The sequence below is a fragment of the Trachemys scripta genome, chromosome 6 (assembly GCF_013100865.1).
Source record: "Trachemys scripta elegans isolate TJP31775 chromosome 6, CAS_Tse_1.0, whole genome shotgun sequence".
Classification (NCBI taxonomy): Eukaryota; Metazoa; Chordata; order Testudines; family Emydidae; genus Trachemys; species Trachemys scripta.
The window spans coordinates 203,104-223,303 of record NC_048303.1 but is presented as its reverse complement, the minus strand read 5'-3'; the positions used below and the strand labels follow the sequence as shown (position 1 = coordinate 223,303).

The following is a 20,200-nucleotide window of genomic DNA, read 5'->3' as shown; positions in this document are numbered from 1 at the left end:
GGGGAGGAGGGGGGTGAAGTCCCTGCTGGCACAGGGGTGTTCAGACAATCCCCAGCACCGTGGGGCTTGTGCCCTGTGTATCAGGCGGGGCTGGGGGTCAGAACGGCTCCTCTCCAAAGCCGCCTTCCTTTCTCTAGCTGAACATCACGGCCAGGAGAGAGTACGACAGCGATTTCCTCGAGGTCGAGGAGCTGCGGGTGAATCAGTCGGTTACCAAGTACCTGCTGCAGCCCTGGAGACACGGGACCAACTACTCGGTGACAATCCAGGGCCTCACGGCTGCCGGCCTCGGGCAGGCGTCGCGCTGGGACTTTGAAACCAACATCTCTGGTAAGGGCCTCTGTGATGTTATTGACATGAACTGTGACCGTATAGATCACTGTTGCAACCAAGGTCATACAGTGGCACCAAATCTTGTACAAAGAAAGTCAAGTAAGGTGTCTATGAGGAGGTTATGATTTGCTGGTTATGATGATGCTGTCTGGGTGCATGTATCATTTTTGTATTTAAAGTTATAAGTATTGGCTCTGTCCTGTCTGTGTTTCAAATTTGTGCTGTGCTTCTGGGGGACTGTAGCAAAAGCACCTAATTACCCCTGCTCAGCCAGCTCCAGTCAAGAGAAATAGACCGGGGCTGGTGAGACAGACCTGATGCCTGGCCTGGGGCTTGGCTCCACCTGCAGGCCTGACAAGCCAGCAGTTACAAGGGCTGGAGCCAGGAGAAAAGCCCAGCCAGGGAAAGGTCAGTCTCCGAGCTGTGGGCTGAGTGCTTAGAAAGAGGGAACTAACCCTGCCAGCCTGGTCTATAGCTCAACACTGGTGGTGGGAGAACCCTGTGTGTGTAAATAAAGCCACGGGTGCTGCATAGCTGGCAACCTCTCTGCACTTTATTGGGACAGCCAGCGGGCTCTGGAAGAGGGGCCGGGCAGAGAACCTGTCACAGTGACACCCCAGACAATTTGGCATCAGCACTGCTAGCCTGCTTGATGGCCCATTGGGGACCATTATCAGCTACACAACTGACCCATTGAGAGAAGGCAGATACACCTTGTGACTCAGCAAGGCAGGGACAGGCCTATGGACAGAACTGTGAGGTTTTTCCAGGCCATGTGCTGGGCAGCTTGTCTTTGGAACAGAGGAAGCACAAGCCACATGGCAAAAGGACTAGAAAAGGCAGCTGTATCTCCTTCATCTTGTCTTCACTCCTGCTTCTTACTTCTGGAGTGTCTTAGGGAATTGCTTGGGTGACTTCCGGTTAGCCAGTGGGGTGAGACCGAAGTCCTCGCTGGCTGGTTTGGTGCCTTAGAGGTGGAAAACCACCAGCCTGGGCCTGTGACTATCCTGCTCTGAGCGATTTGTCCTGAATTGATCCTCTCAGTTGTGTCCCACCAGAGGCAGCATTGTTACATCCTCCCTGCTCTAGGATGAGTCTGAGGGGGCCAAGGACCAGGGCACGGACCAAAAGCCACTCCCAGATCTCTCTGGCCTGGCTCCCGGCCCCTCTCCTTTCCCCCGGTGCTGTGTCCCAGGAGAGCACAGGCCCAGCGCGCCCAGCTGAGCCGGGTGCGGCGTGGCGCTCACCTCCATGCTGTGCACTCCCTTCACCCCAGGGCAGGCACAGCACGGCAGGAGCAGGGGGGTTTATGCCCAGACAGCTCGGCAGTGTTCCTGAGGCAGGCTTGGCAGCACCCCCAAAAGGGGCCGGTGCAGACAGGGCAGTTCTGTGCCTCTGGCTGTCAGAGGGGCCCTTCCTGTCTCCCAGACAGCGTGCGATGCTGCCCGCTGACGCTTTGCCCTTTGATTAATCCCTGCAGAGCCAGCCATCCCCGCCAACATCACCGCCCTGAGCGTCTACAGCATCTCCCTGTCGAGCGGGACGGCTCTGCTCCCCCTGCAGCCCTTCTCTGAGCTCCATGGACCCATCAGGTACGTGCAGCTCAGCAGGGAGTATTGCTGCTACCCGCAGGAAAACACCCCCTAGAATCAGCCATAGGCCTCAGCCGCGCACAGCACGTCACCACGCCCGGGGGTGTGCTTAGCTCACCCCGCCCCGGGCTGGGCGCCAGACCCCCTGGCTGCGGTCACATGGCTGAAAGGTGTCAGGAGGTGCTGCTGGTCATTATTAGTATGTGAGTATCGTATAGCGCCCAAAGGGGTGCGGGGCACTTCCCAGAGGGAACGGGACGCCCGGGCCCCTTCCCCATGGAGCTTTCACCGAAACCTCCAAGCAGCCCCCGCGGGTGGGGTGACTAGCAGTAGGGGGATGGGCTGGGGAAGGTTTGTTCTCCACGGCTTTGTCCAGTCTGGTGATAAACACCAGCGATGGGCTCCCCCATTCCCGGAGGGTTCCCCAGCCTGTCCCAGCCTGTGGCAGGAATTTTCCCTGACAGTCACCCTGCGTTTCCCCCATCACTCCTCAGCTCCCATCCGGCTAACCCCTCCCCTGTCCCGTTCAGTTCCCCTGTTCCCCCTCAGCCCCCATCCAGCTAACCCCTCCCCTGCCCCGTTCAGTTCCCTCGGCCCCCGTCTGGCTAACCCCTCCCCTGTCCCGTTCAGTTCCCCTGTTCCCCGTCAGCCCCCGTCTGGTTAACCCCTTGTCACGGAGTCCCCGGGCGATGCTCTGGAACTGCTCCCCACAAAGCCAGTCAGGACTCTGGGGAGCCTCCTCTCCCTCGGAGCAGACTGTCTCCAGGGCAAGAAGCTCACATGGCTTCACCTCCTGGGTCTCTCCTGGGAGCATTCAGCATATGCCCCTCCGTGCGCTTCCCACAGCGAGTCCGCCCCGGCGGGGTCCTGGGGAAGCCAGAAGACCTGCACGCACCCCCACTTCCCAGTCAGACGTGACTCTCAGCCAGCCAGTAACACAGAGGTTTATTAGATGACAGGAACACGGTCTAAAACAGAGCTTGTAGGTACAGCGGCGAACGGGACCCCTCCGCTGGGTCCATTCTGAGGTTCAGAGAGCCAGACACCCCCATCTGCCCTCACTCCCCGTCCCCAGCCAGCTCCAAACTGAAATCCCCTCCAGCCCCTCCTCCTCTGGGCTTTGTCTCTTTCCTGGGCCAGGAGGTCACCTGATCTCTTTGTTCACCTTTAGCCATTTCCTTGCAGGGGGGGAAGGGGCCCTGGCCATTTGTTGCCAGGGAGACAGAGTGTCAGTGATTTATGCACACTGGTCTTTATCCCACCACCTAGAGACTTAAGAAATGCATAGGGGAAACTGAGGCACCCACACAGTATTCAGAGGAAACATTAAGAACAGTCCCACTTTGTCACACCCCTCCCCTGCCCCGTTCAGTTCCCCATCACCCCCCGTCTGGCTAACCCCTCCCTTGCAGGGAGTATCAGATCATCGTATCTGCGCTGCGGAACGGCAGCGAAGCGGACGCCTGCCGCTCACCGGGTCTGCAGCCGTTCAACTCCAGCCTGGAGCGCGACGTGTACCTGGCTGCCGTGCTCCCCGCGCACAACCTCACAGGCCCGACTGACTTCGTGCTGGGCGACGGGACCCGTCACGACGGGTACTACAATGCTCCCCTCCGCCCCCACAGGAACTACACGGCCTTCGTCCGCGTCGTCAGCCGCTGGAACCAGGTAGCTCTTGATTCCCCTGGCACGCTGACCGCTCCCCTGGGCTTCGGCTCCTCCCAGGCCAGGAGTGGCTTCGCTCAGGGCTGCCCATGCTGCAGCGGGCAGGCTGGCAGGTGGCAGCCGAGGCTGGGGTATCAGAGACGGGGAGGACATGGCTGCCCACCCCATGCCCATCTCCAAGCAGTGCAGCGGGATGGCCCCTGTGGGTGGGATACTGCTCCCGCCCCTTCGCACTGTGGAGGCTGAGAACGGCCTGTTGGGCCACATCTGGTCCATGCTTCGCCCACCCCCCAAGCTCCACTGGTCCGTTTTGTTAGGATTTGTCCAGCCCAAAGCTAACTCCTGAGATGGGGCTTCCAACACTTGCCCTTGGGAGCCCATCCACAGGCCAAGACAGTGCGGGGAGTGTGTCTAATGGTTAGAGCAAGAGGCTGGCAGCCAGGACTCCTGGGTTCTCTTTCAGGCCATGCTGATGGTTTGCTGTGTGGCCTGGGCAAAGCTGAAGTAATAGAATTTATTTTCTCTAATTTGAGCTAAGCTTTAGGCTTTTAGGGCACCAACCCCCATAATATCCAGGTGCAAAGTCACTGAGCCCGGCTCTGCCTCGGTTTCCCCATCCATAAAGTCAGGACAATATCTTACAGGGAGATGATTAAGGCTGTCGATTAATCGCAGTTAACTCACGTGATTAACTTAAAAAATTAATTGCGATTAAAAAAATTAATCATGATTAATCGCAGTTTTAATCGCACTGTTAAACAATAGAATACTAATTGAAAGTTATTAAATAGTTTTGGATGTTTTTCTACATTTTCAAATATATTGATTTCAATTACAACACAGAATACAAAGTATACAGTGCTCACTATATATTATTATTTTTGATTAGAAATATTTGCACTGTAAAAATGATAAACAAAAGAAATAGTATTTTTCAGTTCACCTCATACAAGTACGGTAGTGCAATCTCTTTATCCTGAAAGTTAAACTTACAAATTTTTTACATTTTAATGGAGATATCCTATCTCCTAGAACTGGAAGGGACCTTGAAAGGTCATCGAGTCCAGCCCCCTGCCTTCACTAGCAGGACCAAGTACTGATTTTGTCCCAGATCCCTAAGTGGCCCCCTCAAGGATTGAACTCTCAACCCTGGGTTTAGCAGGCCAATGCTCAAACCACTGAGCTATCCCTCCCCCCTAATGTAGAACTATGTACAAAAAACCCTGCATTCAAAAACAAAATAATGTAAAACTCTAGAGCCTACAAGTCCACTCAGTCCTACTTCTTGTTCAGCCAGTCGCTAAGACAAATAAGTTTGTTTACATTTACGGGAAATAATGCTGCCCGCTTCTTGTTTACAATGTCACCTGAACGTGAGAACAGGCATTCACATGGCACTTTGTAGCTGGCATTGCAAGGTATTTACTTGCCAGATATGCTAAACATTCGTATGCCCTGCATGCTTCGGCCACCATTCCAGAGGACATGCTTCCCTGCTGATGATGCTCGTTTAAAAAAAAAATGCGTTCACTAAATTTGTGACTGAACTCCTTGCGGGAGAATTGTATGTCTCCGTCTCTTTTACCCGCATTCTGCCATCTATTTCATGTTATAGCAGTCTCGGATGATGGCCCAGCACATGTTGTTCATTTTAAGAACAATTTCACTGCAGATTTGACAAAACACAAAGAAGGTACCAGTGTGAGATTTCTAAAGATAACTACAGCACTCAACCCAAGGTTTAAGAATCTGAAGTGCCTTCCAAAATCTGAGAGGGACGAGGTGTGGAGCTTTCAAAAGTCTTAAAAGAGCAACACTCTGATGCAGAAACTACAGAACCTGAACCACCAAAAAGGAAAATCAACCTCCTGCTGGTGGCATCTGACTCTGATGATGAAAATGAACATGTGTCAGTCCGCAGTGCTTTGGATTGTTATCGAGCAGAACCCGTCATCAGCATGGACGCATGTCCCCTGGAATGGTGGTTGAAACATGAAGGGACACATGACTCTTTAGCACATCTGGCACGTAAATATCTTGCAACGCCGGCTGCAACAGTGCCATGCGAACGCCTGTTCTCACTTTCAGGTGACATTGTAAACAAGAAGCGGGCAGCATTATCTCCTGCAAATGTAAACAAACTTGTTTGTCTCAGCGATTGGCTGAACAAGAAAAAGGACTGAGTGGACTTGTAGGCTCTGAAGTTTTACATTGTTTTGTTTTTGAGTGCAGTTATGTAACAAAAAAAACAAGATTTGTAAGTTGCACTTTCATAACAAAGAGATTGCATTGTGGTACTTGTATGAGGTGAATTGAAAAATACTATTTATTTTGTTTTTTTATGTGCAAATATTGGTAAAAAAAATAAATATGAAGTGAGCACTGTACACTTTGTATTCTGTGTTGTACTTGAAATAAATGTTTTGAAAATGTAGAAAACATCCAAAAATATTTAAATAAATGGTATTCTGTTATTGTTTAACTAGTGCGATTAATGGCTTGACAGCCCTAGAAGTGATGTTTGTGACGCACGCAGCGATCCGTGCCTGGAGCCCTTATCTCAGGGATCACAAGGCATTGATAGAAATGGCTACTTCGGACTCATCCCTCTCTGTCTCTTCCATAGGTGGAGAAATCCAGCTGTGTGCGCTATGACTTCTCCGTTGGTAAGCAGCCCGTTGTGCCCTGGCTTTGACCCAGTGCCAGGGAGAAATCCCCTCCACCCCCTTCCTTTTACTAGGAACTCTCATTTACCGCAGAGTAGAACTAGCTTGGACCCCGACAAACGGGCTCTGCCATGCTGGGGGCAGGCGGCTCACCCCCAAACCTGGCAGACGAGGTCAGCGCCCCGGGGCGGGTAGAGCCAGCCCCACCGTGGCACTTAGCCTGGGCAACCAGCAGTGCGGAAATCACCTGGAACCCAGGGCCACTCAGCTGGGCACAAGGGGGCAGATTGCAGCCCCCCTCGACTCGAACACGGAGCTGCTGTCCACAGGGACCAGCCGTCCCAGCATGCTGTGCTCAGGCTTGGTCTGACGGTCGTACCACAGAGACCACCCGTCCCAGCACTGGCTTCAGCCTGGCGGTGTGGGCCAAGGTGACGCATTGCATGCTGGGTCGCATGGTGCTGGGTGGTCCATGGGACAGGGGCTGCACCGGCACACAGATTGAGCTGGGTTTAGGCCCAGCTCTGCCACAGACTGTCTGTGTGACCTCGGGCAAATCACTTCACTTCTCTCCCTCTCCCCCTCGTCGTCCTTGTCTATTCCAGTGCAAGCGCTTCGGGGCAGGGGCTGCCTCCCTGCATGTGTGCATGCAGCACCTAGCGCAGCGGGGCCTGGACCCAGTCTCACAGGGCTGGGAGTGGCCGTATGGTCACACCTGGGTCCCTGCCCTAGCTAGCGTAATGGCAGGTGCCAGTGTCTGTCCTGGGCGATTGGCCGAAGTCCCATAGCAGCTGTGCACTGTGCGTGCCGTGGGTCTGCCAGGGCCCGGCTCAGCGACTAGGCAGGAGTCTGCCACATGCCCACTGGTTCTGGTTCTGTTGCTTGCAGGAGAGGCCCAGACGCCCCAGGCCGGGGGCCTGGCGGTAGCCGTGGCAGTGCTGGTGGTGCTGGTGCTGCTGGCCGCAGGGACCCTGCTGCTGTGGTTCGTGGTCGCCAGGTCAGTGTGACTGAGTGGGCCCCGGGGTCACATCCTGCACCGGCTCCGCAGGCTGTAGGGCTGGTAGTGCCAGGCGGCGAATCCAACGGGGTGTGACGGACAGCGCCTGGCGTAGCGTGTCTCTGAGTCCCTCGACCCTCTCGCTCACCGGAAAGCTGCTAAGGGGCAACGGTGTCCGGACGTTTCTTTTCACCTGGCCCATGGTTGAGCCAGACACGCCTGCTGGTGGTGCCCCGTGTCATTGGCCTGGTAACAGGCCTTGATGTGCCTGAGGCCAGAGCACCCGGCACTGCTGGCTGGGCAGTGGGACAGAGCCTCTGATATTGAATAAACTCCAGCTCCAGGCGGAAGTGACCGAGTCACCGGTGTCCCCGGCCCTTCAGTGACCTCCCCGCGACGTGGGAAACCCAGTGGGGGTGGCAGCAGCCCACTTCCTAGCACCAGCGTTTACTTTGTAATGAAACCGATGCCAGGCTCAAGCAACATTTTACATTCATAACTGATGGGGCTCGGCCCTGCCAGGCCCGGAGGTGCCGGGGCTCAGCCCTGCCAAGCCCTGGCACAAATGAAGCACTGCCTAATGCACAGAGAGCGACATCCCAAACCCGCCGTCCCGGAGAACACGGGTCTGCCCCTTGCTGGCCCTCTCAGTGCAGTGCCCCAGGGCTGAACAGCCATGCAATCCGACTGCCCCGTTCGCCCCTAAGGGTGGCCCCGGTGGGCACATTGGCAGGGGCTGTGGGGGACGGGTGTCTTGCGGAGCTGGGCATGAACAAGGCTGCCAGGTCGCTGCAGGGCTGCGAGCTGGCTGCTTTCAGCAGCACCAGAGCGACTGTAACTCACAAAGTACAGCCCCTCCCTGAGCACGGCTCCCCAGGCGGCCTGGCCTGCCCACCGGAACAGCCTCCGGCACTGCACAGCGTGCCCCTGCCTGGGCAGCAGAGCCACAGTCACCCGAAGGCCCAGGCAACTCCGGGGCGTCTGGCCTAGCCCCATACCCTGCATAGCGCGGGCCTGGGGGTGAGGCTTGGGCACTGGGGGCCAGGCTCTTTGGAGCGAGGCAGAGCGCTGCATGCCGGGGGCTGAGGCGTCTCTCCATGGACGGGCCAGGCTGGTCGAAGGCGGTGACAGCAGGGGCTGGTACATGGGCTGCCTTTGGCCCCCTGCAGCCAGCTGGGGGGCAGTCCCGGGGCGTCGGGGGACATGCTTTCCCCTCTCAGGCTCTCCTCCGCTCATCCCGGGTCTCACCTTGCTAATCCGCAGGAAGAAGCGGAACGACTCAAAGGACCACAAGAGCAATGGGGCAATCCCCCTGAAGAGGAACCGAGGAGGTGTGGGCGGAGCGAGGCCAACCCTGGCCCTGTCTGGATGTGCTGGCGTCTCAGTGCACAGGCTGAGGGCTCCTAATGCCCTCCCTGGGACGGGGCCTGGCCGGCGGGGAGCGTGATGCCCTTACAGGGGCTGGGGGGCCCTGGCTGGCAGGGGATGGTTATGCCCTCCCTGGAATCAGGGGCTGCCCTGGCCAGCAGGAGGAGGGATACCCTCACAGGGACTGGGGGCCCTGGCCAGAAGGGGGGCGCTGACACCCTCACAGGGACTGGGGGCCCTGGCCAGAAGGGGGCGCTGACACCCTCACAGGGACTGGGGGCCCTGGCCAGAAGGGGGCGCTGACACCCTCACAGGGACAGGGGTTCCTGGCCAGAAGGGTTGGTGACCCCAGCCCAGTTGGAATGGCAGCAGCTAGGCCCCAGGGACAGGCTAACCCCTGGTTCCCGGATCCCAGCAGGTGCAAGCAGGCTGCGCACGCAGATCCCGGTGGCTGAACTGCTGGAGTCTCTGAAGCGGTTTAAGAAAGCGGAACTGGAGGAGGAGGGGGCCGAGGACGACACAAATTCCGAACGGCCCCCAGTGGGGCGCAATGCGGAGTACCAGGTCGGTGCCAGAACTCACTGCACATTTCAGTCTCACTACGCTGCAGCGGAGCTGTAGGGCATGTCTACATGGGGAAATGCTCCCCTTTGGGACACTCTGATTCCAGAGTGGCCACTTGGTTAGACCCGCAGCAGGGGCCTTTTTACGGGACGGGGGAGCAGGCAGATACCGGACACAGTGTCGGTATATAATACTTTAAGAGCTTTTTATTGCTTACAAAATAAACCTTACTTACTTCACATTTATACCCCAAGCATTCTACCCCAGAGTTCGTAGTTAGAAGTTCCGATGGTTAGTTGAGGTTTTATTAATTACAAGGTGCAGGAGTTTGCAAATACCACACCATATTTAAACTGGGCTTTGGATTAATAAATGACTTTAAATGGCCAATGTGTGAAGCCTTCATTTATAGTTAGTTTTTTGATTTTGTTGTTAACACGTAATGCACCTACTTCAGTAAGTATACTTCATTACACTAGGCCTTAATAGCCTATAACACATTACATGGAGATACATACAGTAACTCCTCACTTAACGGTGTCGTTCTGTTCCTGAAAAATGCGACTTTAAGCGAAATGATGTTAAGTGAAGCCAATTTCCCCATAAGAATTAATGTAAATGAGGAGGTTAGGGTCCAGGGACATATTTTTTACCAGACAAAAGGACTATATATATAATATACATACACACACACACACACACACACACACACACTCTACAAGTTTTAAAAAAACAATGTAATACTGGTACACAGTGATGATGATTGTGAAGCTTGGTTGTGGTGGAGGAGTCAGAGGGTGGGATATTTCCCTTACTGCTAAATGATGAACTAGCAATTGGCTGAGCCCTCAAGGGTTAACTCTCTCACTCTGCAAGGCAGCAGGAATGGAGGGTATGTGTTAGAGGGAGAGATGCGCATTCCCCTTTAAGTACGCTGCCTTGTTAATTAGATCAGGTTGCTGAGACCGCAGCTGCTGCCAGCTCCCTCCATCCTGAGCCCTGGTGCCCCCCCCCCGCTCTATGGAAGATGGGGTGAGTGGGGTGCAGGAGCAGGGGGAAAGGGGACACCCTGACATTAGCTCCCCTCTTCCTCCCTCCCTGCCCCCCCGCACAGCAAGCAAGAGGCTCCCAGGAGCGGCTCCAAGGCTGAGGGCAGGAGCAGCACATGACAGTGGGGGGGAGGAACTGCCGGCAATTGCTAGCCTGCTGGGCAGCTGCTGCACAGGGAACTTAGGGGACCAGGGAGCTGATAGGGGGAGCTGATAGGGGGCTGCTGGTCCACCCTGGTTCCAAGCCCCCACCAGCTAGCTGCAACAGGCTGCTCTTCCTGCAAGCCATGGACAAAGCAGGCGGCTGCCAAACGACGTTAGAAGGGAGCATTGCCCAACTTTAAACGAGCATGTTTCCTAATTGATCAGCAACGTTACAATGAAACAACATTAACCGGGATGACTTTAAGTGAGGCATTACTGACTATATAAATATATATATACAGAACCCAACAACACGGGGCGCGGTTCCAGAATGGCCACATGGGGCGCGGTTCCAGACTAGCTGGAGCTACACAGCTATAGCGATTAACCCTATTGTGGAATGACTGCGCCATGTAGACAAGCCTCTATCAGCCGTGCTGGCTGAGCTGTGCTGCCCGCCTTGGTCGCGCTCTGGCCCCAGTGCCCTGGCGGGTGTGGTGCCCTCAGGCTGGCCCCTGTGCCGATAGGGCTGGCAACTGGGCGTGCCTAACCTAAGTCCCTTCTCTTCCCCCGCAGAAACTGGTCTCGGGTTTGCTGCACCCAGGCCATGCTGGCAAGGAGCCCTGCAACCAGGCCAAGAACCGCTACAAGAGCGTCATCCCATGTGAGCAGAGCCTCTTCTCGCATCTTTGCTGAGCACTGTGTAAACGCTGCAGCCAGGCCACCTGGGCTGGGATCCCAGCAGAGCACAGAAGCCAGGCGATGCTGGGCCTGGGTGCTGCTGCAGAGGGGAGACTGACACGGAAACCTAGGTGCAGCGGGGAGCGGGGCGGGGGACTCAGTAGGGTGCTCTCCGTTAGGAGTGAGTGCTGGATGCAGTGCCCTGGCTTGGCACTAGGGGGCGCTGTGCAGCGGGGAGCGGGGCGGGGGACTCAGTAGGGTGCTCTCCGTTAGGAATGAGCGCTGGGTGCAGTGCCCCGGCTTGGCACTAGGGGGCGCTGTGCAGCGGGGAGCGGGGTGGGGGACTCAGTAGGGTGCTCTCCGTTAGGAGTGAGCGCTGGGTGCAGTGCCCCGGCTTGGCACTAGGGGGCGCTGTGCAGCGGGGAGCGGGGCGGGGGACTCAGTCGCTGTCCTCTCCAAGTCCATGCTGACCCCATGCGGTGCTGAGGGCCCTGTGTTGCTGGAGGTGCCGTCATTTGGCTGCTGCGTAACATGGAGCCCCTCACTTCTCGTGGTCATTCTAGATCTCACGGCACATTTCCCCAGAGTCAGGGGGTCGACCTGCTGTCCCGATCAAATATTGACTCCGATAATTCTGTTCTGCCGCCCGACATTCACCCGCCGGCACCTTTCCTTGCACGTATGAGTCTCTCCTCATTCTTGCCCTATGTAGATTTGCAATGTAGCTAAGCAGCTGCCACCCCCCCTGCCAGAGGTGGCTGCCCTGTGTGGTGGGGCAGGGCTGCTGTCCCATGTGCAGGTGGGGAATTGAGGCACAGAGAGGCTACGGGACTTGCCCAAGATCACACAGGGAGTCGAAGCAGGGCTGTCCTGAGAACTCCAGGGTCACGGCGAAGCTGGGCCCGGCGCTGCCAGAGGCCCTGGCTCCAGGCTGTGGGCCTGGCAATGTCTGTCTGGAGGGAGGGAGCATGGGCAGGAGCCCTACCCCTCGACTGGGCTTGTCTGGTCAGTGATCGGCCCCCCTTTGTCTTTCAGACGATCACTGCCGGGTGGTGCTGCAGTCCGCTAGCCCGGGAGCTGATTACATCAATGCCAGCTACGTCGATGTAGGTACCCAGGCAGCGAGGGGCGCGCTGCTGCTGCTCCGTGCGGGGAGAGGGGGCAGGGGAGGCTCTGGGGCACACGGGGCAGCCCCACCTTCCTGGCACCACAGGAACAAACACACCCCTGCTTTGAGCGACAGCCGCCCTCCCTCAGCCCTGCTCCAGTCACATGGGTACTGGGCAGCGGCTGCACAACGGGGCCCTCCAGGGTGCACCGGGGCTGGGCAGCATCTCTCACAGAGAGTGACCTGGTAGCAGGGGGAAAAATGGGGATTTTTTTCCCTGGGGATGGGGGGGCGGGTATAGCGGCATATGTAAGACAAAGCCCCTGCTATTGGGACGGCCGGTCACCCTGCTCACACACTGGAGACATTCCCCCCCCCCGAGGATGCCAGATACGGCAGGCGCTGGATAGTCTCACGCTCCACGTGAGCCCCTGCGTGCGACTCGAGGGGCCCCCGAGCAGTGATCTCCTTGTCAAAGTGACGCGCACGTGGGCCCAGAGAGCCGGGCGTAGCTCCCAGCGGGCAGAGGGTTTGGCTACCGTGTGGTGGGTGGGGGCTGTGGGAACTGGCCCTGCCCTGTGACCCAGGCACATGGCCCAGCTCAGGGCTGGCCCTGGGTATTTCATCTCATACTCCTGATTGCTTAAGTGTTGAGATCATGTGACTAACACTTGCTGTCTCCCCTCCCTCTCAGAGTTACAGGAGCCCCCGCTTCTTCATCGCTGCTCAGGGTGAGTGCTCCCGGCTGGGACAATGGCGGGGGGGCGGTGGTGTTGCTTAGTCCAGCGCGTGGCCCTGTCCAGGCCCAGGGCAGTCAGTCCCGGCTCTGGGGCGCGCCCCGTCCAGCCATTCCCAAGAGGTGTGGAGCTGACACACGGACTGCCAGCCAGCCTAGCCCAGGGCCCATCTAGCCTGGGCTCCTACCTCTTGCAGTGGCCAGTGCCTAGTGGCCAGTCCTGGAGTGGCCGGCCACAGGAGACATCTCTTCCTAACCTGCATCCACTGGGGGCTGGCTCATGCCCAAGGCAGCAGGTGTGAGACCCTGCTATGGCGTTATCCCCTCGGCGGTTCTCACCCTCCACGCCGCTCTGAGCCCTGGCTGACTGCTGCGCTCAATGATCCCTTGTAGCAGTGAGTTCCACATGCTCCTTACGTGTCGTACACAAAAAGGGTTTCCTTTGATCGGTTTCAAACATGCAGCCGCTCACTTCCAGGGGCCATGGCCCTGCTCCTGGGTTCTGAGACGGGGCGAATAGGGGCCTCTGTCTGAGCCCCTCTGTCGCAGTCATGGTCTGCTCAGCGGGGCGACCGCAGCTGGAAGGCTCCGGAGGAGTTTGGAGGAGAGGGAGGGCGATGCACTAAGCAACAGAGACTGAACTGCTCCTGCCGTGACCGTGCGGCCAGAGCCCTGATCCCTTGTAACAGCAGGCAGCCGCAGACGGCTCCCACGTGCCCAGGGGCTCACGGGGCTCGTCACTGAAAGTGCTGGGAGCTTCCCACTCCAGATGCCACCCCCTGATCCCCCCAGCCTCCTGGCTCTGTGCAGCGCCTGGGTCCGGGTCTCCAGGCTCCTGTGCAGATAGGAGACGCCCCAGTGTGAGGCCCCCCGGCCCATGGCATCAGCCTGGCACTGAGCTCCGAGCCAAATCACATGCTACTTCGGTCACTGGACTGTGGGAAACAGCTGAGAGCAGCATCTGCCTTGACCCCCCCCCCCGGCACCTGGCTCATCCTCACCCCCGCCCTGCCCTGCTTGTGCCCAGCAGCTGGGCAGCCCCCACACTGGGCCCTGGCACCTCTGACCTCAGCCACTGCGCTCTCTGGGCTGCCCCGCTGCTGTGCATTGCTCTGAGCAGGAGTCCTTAGAGGACAGGCCATGGGCAGTGTAACTGGGCTTCCCGGTTCATTAGCACGGCAGCTTCCAGGCTACCCGGTGGTGCACCCACGCAGTCCCTTCCTGAGCGCTAGGACGGGCGTGGCGCTGGGTCAGAAGCATGCGGATACTGACGTGCTATGTTCCTCTCCCCAGGCCCGCTGCCTGGCACCGTGGTGGATTTCTGGCAGATGATCTGGCAGGAGAAGACCTTGGCCATTGTGATGTTAACGGGCCTGGTGGAGCAGAACAAGGTAGAGAACCCAGCTTCCTTTGGGGCCCAGGTCCTCCAACAGCCCAGCCCCTCCCAGCCGGGCTCCACGCTCAGCCGGGGCCTCAGCCAGCCCGGCCAGGCCACATGGGACCCAGGCTGCTGCTTTCCCTTCTGCCTAGCTGTGCCCACGCGGGAGGGGAAGACCAGCCCAGCCCAGGTTGAGACGCGCTCTGGGAGGGAGCCCTGTCCTGGGGCACCAAGGGGGAACTGAGCAGAGACACAAGAGGTGGAGAGTCCTACATGGACCAGCAACAAAGGGGAGGCTGAGGGAATAGTGCACTGAGAGGAACCCAGGTCCTGGGCGGAGAGATGGAGCCGGGGGTGGAGAAAGGCAGTGCCCCCGGCAGCTGCGGGGAGAAGAAATTCCAGACCAACTTCCCAGCGCCAGTCAGGGGCCAGCGATCCTTGGACCTGGCCTGGGGTGATCCCTGCGCCAGTGGATGGGAAGGGGACAGGGCCATTCCCCTCCCCACTCTCCGCAGGGCCGGGGAGCTGTGCGGAGGCTGGCCTGGACGCTGGGAGGAGGATGGTGGGATCGCAGGCGTGTGCCGTGTAGGGAGCACCGGTAACACCGTGGTGATGCCAGACATTTCCCATGGCCGGTGTCCTGGCCATGCCCAGCCCCAGAGGCCAGGCCAGGGTCGTTCCCTGCCAGGGGCTCCCCTCCCCATCACCAGCGCAGCCCTAGAGGAGGGTGGGGGTGCAGAGTTCTCAGGTGTCGCCCGCTGTTAACAGACCAAGTGTGAGCAGTACTGGCCGGAGGGCGAGCAGGTGTACGGGGACTTCACGGTGACACTCAGCAACACCTGGATAACCACGGGCCTGGTCACACGCACCTTCCGCCTGCAGAGGGTAAGGTGGGGGGCAGAGCCTCCTTGGGCTTCACCGACAGCCTGGCAGCTCTGCCCCTCCAGGGCCCCAGGGACTTCCCAGAGCTGGGGGGGGGGGGGCAGGGGGGGGGGGGGGGGAGGGTTGGAGGTTCCAGGGGCTCGGAGCGCCCTCTGCAGTCCCATGATACACTCACAAGCAAACCTAACCCGGAGCAGCTGTTGCAGCACGTATAAACTCTCAGTGCTGGGGCGTGGGCGTTTCCTGGTGTGGGCGTTTCCTGGTGCGGGCGTTTCCTGGGTGCGGGCGTTTCCCAGGGCCCAGCAGCCGGCTGGGAGGAGCTGCTGAGCCGTCACTCGCCTGGGGAACCTGACCCCCCTGGATGCGGGACATGCCCCGTGTTGCTGTTGTGCCCGGGAGATGCCGGCAGCCCCTGGAGAACACCACCCTGCGCGTTAGCCCGTCCTGCAGTCAGCTCCAGCCATTGCCCTGTCTCTAGCGTGTGCAGACGGGAGAGCTGCTTGTGGGCAGATCCCAAAGGCGAGGGCACCAGCACCTGCAGCACAGCTGGGCAAGGGAGGCTGTCTCGGCCCGTGCAGCGTGGCTGGGCCCTGGTGGCTCTAGAGCAGGGGTAGGCAACCTATGGCACGTGTGCTGAAGGCGGCACGCGAGCTGATTTTCAGTGGCACTCACACTGCCCGGGTCCTGGCCACCGGTCCGGGGGGGGGGGGCCTCTGCATTTTAATTTAATTTTAAATGAAGCTTCTTAAACATTTTAAAAATCTTATTTACTTTACATACAACAGTTTGGTTATATATTATAGACTTATAAAAAGAGACCTTCTAAAAACGTTAAAATGTCTGACTGGCACACGACACCTGAACTCAGAGTGAATAAATGAAGACTCGGCACACCCCTTCTGAGAGGCTGCCGACCCCTGCTCTAGATCCAAACAGCCCGTGTAGCGTAGCCTGGCTGGGCCCTGAAACTGGCCTGTACCTGCCAGCCAGCCCCACTCCATCGCCCCAGCCCTCCTCGTGCGGGCAGTCTCCTGCAGCTCCATGTTCTCAGGGCGCTGGGGCTCCCGACAGCCTGGCCACAGGCGATGCTAGTGCCGGAGGGAGTTCTGAGTGCTGGGATCCCCTGCTCAATTCCCCCACGTCTCCTGTCTGCCCTCTCCTCAGGCCGGTTCTCCTCTCCCGAGACACATACAGCAGTTTCACTACCTGCTGTGGCCAGACCACGGGGTCCCCAGCAACGCGGCCCGGCTCCTGCAGCTGGTGGAGATGGTGAACGAGAGGGTGTCGGAGGCGCCTGCCGGCCCCGTGCTCGTGCACTGCAGGTACTGGGCAGAAAGGGCTGGGGGTGGGGGTGGGGGGAAGACAGGCCCAGGGCCCCGCGAGCGCCTCACTCCCTTCCCATGTCCCCAGTGCAGGGATCGGCCGCACAGGCACCTTCATCGCCCTGGACTTCCTCCTGAAGATGGCGCGAGCCGAGGGCAGCGTGGATGTCTTCCGCTGCGTGCAGAGGCTGCGGGAGCAGCGGGTCAGCATGGTGCAGACAAAGGTGAGGAGCTGAGCTGGGTGCCCAGGGCCGCCGATGGGGCCACCCGAGCAGGTGTTTGCTGCCCGCCCGGCCCGTAGTGCCCAGTTCAAAGGGCAGGTACTTTCAGGGTACCACCCCCTGGCTGCTGACCTCAGCTCCTGGGTCCTGGGGTCAGGCCAGTTACTCCCCCTCTCCCCCCAGGGACCCTCCGCAAGGATTTGGCCCTGCAAAGCCAGCCCGGCCACGCGCCATGTGGCCCAGCTGCAGGGAGCCAGCGCTGAAGCTGCCCAGAGTCTAGATTTTGGGATGCTGTCTCTGAGGGGAGGTCTGAGTCCCGGGGGTGCTGGCAGAACCCCCATGCTGGGATCTGAGAGCACCTGGACAGGTCCCCGGCTCCCACAGGTGCTCCTGGGATGGGAACACTCACACATGTGCCTGCAGGGAACTGATCACTCAGCTGGGGCTAGAGGGGCTGGGGGATTGTCTCCTTCCTCTGGAGCATGAGGTGAGCCTGTCCCACAGGTCACAGGGGGCTCAGCTCTGCTGGTTCGGCTCCCTGGAGGGGGTGTGGCTGCGGATGGGGCTCCCTCCAAGAGAAATGTGCCAGGAGTCTGTTCCTTGGTGCGAGAATGCCTGGTGTAGGGGTGGGTCTCCAGCCTGCCCTCAGGGTGCAGTTGATAGCACGTGGTATCTGGGCTCCCCCCAGCACGTGGCATCACCTTTTGGCCCCATGTGCCGGCCCCCTGCTGCGGGCTGGGTTATGGGGCCAACGCCTGTGTTCCCCTCTCCAGGAGCAGTACATCTTCCTCTACGAGGTGCTGCTGGAGGGACTGCTGTGTGGGAACACCGGGGTCCTGGCGGAGAGCGCCCCCAGCCACGTCAGCCGCCTACGCCAGCCCGATGCCCAGACACAGATCAACGGGTTCTCGCGGGAGTTCAAGGTACCTGTGGGAGGAACCACGGGCCGGGCCGAGGGGTGGGACACTGCCTTCTCCCCTGGGCCAGGAAAGCAGGGAGCTGGGAGCCAGGGCTTCTGGGTCCTACTCCCTGGGCTGCCCTAAACTTGCTTTGTGACATTGGATAAGTCACCACCCATTTGTGCCTTAGTGCTCGGTGTCGTCTAGGAGCAGCGTTTCCCAGGCTGTGGGGACATGTCAGGTGCTCCGTGTCGTCTGGGTGCAGCGTTTCCTGGGCCGTGGAGATGTGTCAGGTCCTTGGTGTTGTCTGGGAGCAGCGTTTTACCGGGACATGGGGACGCGTCAGGTGCTCAGTGTTGTCTGGGAGCAGTGTTTCTCGGGTCGTGGGGACATGTCAGGTGCTCCATGTCATCTGGGAGCAGCGTTTCCCAGGCTGTGGGGACGTGTCAGGTCCTCGGTGTCGTCTGGGAGCAGCGTTTCCCGGGACGTGAGGATGTATCAGGTTCTCGGTGTTGTCTGGGAGCAGCATTTCCCGGGATGTGGGGATGTGTCAGGTGCTCCGTGTCGTCTGGGAGCAACGTTTCCCAGGCCGTGGGGACGTGTCAGGTGCTCCATGTCGTCTAGGAGCAGCGTTTTACCGGGACGTAGGGACGTGTCAGGTGCTCGGTGTCATCTGGGAGCAGCGTTTTAGGGACCCTAGGGAAGTGTCAGGTGCTCGGTATCGTCTGGGAGCAGCGTTTCCCGGGCCGTGGGGACATGTCAGGTGCTCCGTGTTGTGTGGGAGCAGCGTTTCCCGGGCCGTGGGGACATGTCAGGTGCTCCGTGTTGTGTGGGAGCAGCATTTGTCGGGACGTAGGGATGTGTCAGGTACTCGGTGTCATCTGGGAGCAGCGTTTTATCGGAACGTAGGGAGGTGTCAAGTGCTCTGTGTCATCTGGGAGCAGCGTTTCCCAGGCTGTGGGGACGTGTCAGTTTCTCGGTGTTGTCTGGGAGCAGCGTTTCCCAGGATGTGGGGACATGTCAGGTGTTCTGTGTCATCTGGAAGCAGCGTTTCCCAGGCTGTGGGGACTTGTAAGGTACTCGATGTTGTCTGGGAGCAGCGTTTCCTGGGCCGTGGGGACATGTCAGGTGCTCAGTGTCATGTGGGAGCAGCGTTTACCGGGTCGCGGGGACGTGTCTGGTGCTCGGGGTCCCAGGCAGTTGTTTATTACAAGGATCCTGCAGTGGGATTGGCGCTGACGCAGTAGAATCCAGTTCTGCCCGAGATGGACCCACCCTGCACTTCTCTGGGCTGCCTGGGGGCAGCTGTGTGCAGTGCGGAGGGGCCACTCTGGCAGCCCCTCTCCTGACGTGTTGAACAGCAGAGTCCCTCTCACGCTTGCTGTCGCACGGGGCCCGGCCCCTGGAGACGTGGGTGGGATCCGCTCCATGGCATGAGCCCAGGGGTGGCTGAGGTGCGGTGTGGAGGCGGGCTGTGGGCATGGCGCTATCGGGTCTGGGGTGGGAGCAGGGAGCCGCGGCTGGGACCTGACTCCGCTCCACCCTCCTGCCCTGCAGGCCTTGCAGAAGTTTTCCGAACTCTCCGCGCTCGCCCCATGCAAGGAGGCCCAGCAGCCCAGCAACCAGCCCAAGAACCGCAAGCCGGCGATCCTGCCAGGTAACACGGCGGGGCCGGGCCTAGCTTGGGGCGACTGGGTGGGCACCGTGCCCCAGGACGCCTCAGGGACCTGGCTTTCCCAAGGCCCTGGCAGGGGTCTGTGGAGACTCGCTGCCGAGGGAGTGCCCTGCCTCTCAGCCCTCCCTGCCCCTGTCGCCGGCTAGAGAGCTCCCAGCCAGTGCTGCGCCAAGGGCCCCGGCCCAGGAGGGTTTTATTCTCTGTCCAAATCCCTCTGTCCTGCGTTCATGGCCCAGCCCCACCCGGCATCCACCAGCTGGTACCCCCGCCCCGTGCTGCCAGCACCCCCCGAGCGCCGAGGGCCGGGACACTGGAAACGGAAGGGGTCTGCTCCCCCGCTGGGCCAGGCGCCAGGCACAGGCTGCGAGCTCTGGGGGGCTGGGCGCAGCTGCACGTGGCGCTTGTCGGCCCAGGCCGGGGGCTCGCGCCCGTGTGAGGGGCTTGGGTACAGACAGCCTGGCTCAGACACGACCTCTCTCCTTCCATCCCCTCCCAGCGGATTGCAGCCGCCCCATCCTGATGTCCTCCCTGAAAGCGGACGGCTCGCCTGGCTACATCAACGCCGTCTTTGTCAGCGTAAGGCTGCATCTGTCCCGAGCGTGGGCGCGAGCACCGAGCCCAGGAGTCCCCAGCCCTGGTGTCTGTTTGCCAGGGCGTGGTCGGCTCCCGCTGGCAGTGCCCAGCGAGGGGGCTTCCGAGCACCAGTCTGCCCTGGGGACTCCCCCAGACACCGGCCTCAGACCAGGAGATGGTCCCCGAGGATCAGCCTCGGTCCCCTGTGCCACGTCCCCTCCCCCACTCTCCCATAGCCCAGCTCTGCCACGTCCCCTCCCCCACTCTCCCATAGCCCAGCTCTGCCACGTCCCCTCCCCCACTCTCCCATAGCCCAGCTCTGCCACGTCCCCTCCCCCACTCCCCCA

The 20,200-nt window shown here is 59.5% G+C and overlaps 1 protein-coding gene across 1 annotated transcript in view; it reads left to right on the top strand.

Annotated features, from left to right (window-relative positions):
- Positions 1-20,200, top strand: part of LOC117879379 (receptor-type tyrosine-protein phosphatase kappa-like) — a gene marked incomplete in the record, with an annotated part of 69,330 nt that overhangs the window by 29,993 nt on the left and 19,137 nt on the right. The window contains 17 exon segments of the mRNA XM_034774526.1: positions 138-330; positions 1,814-1,925; positions 3,338-3,593; positions 6,217-6,256; positions 7,145-7,253; positions 8,517-8,584; positions 9,040-9,185; positions 10,955-11,042; positions 12,095-12,165; positions 12,862-12,898; positions 14,197-14,294; positions 15,050-15,166; positions 16,328-16,485; positions 16,574-16,709; positions 17,480-17,629; positions 19,163-19,262; positions 19,777-19,856. Coding sequence (XP_034630417.1) covers positions 138-330; positions 1,814-1,925; positions 3,338-3,593; positions 6,217-6,256; positions 7,145-7,253; positions 8,517-8,584; positions 9,040-9,185; positions 10,955-11,042; positions 12,095-12,165; positions 12,862-12,898; positions 14,197-14,294; positions 15,050-15,166; positions 16,328-16,485; positions 16,574-16,709; positions 17,480-17,629; positions 19,163-19,262; positions 19,777-19,856 — 1,959 coding nt within the window.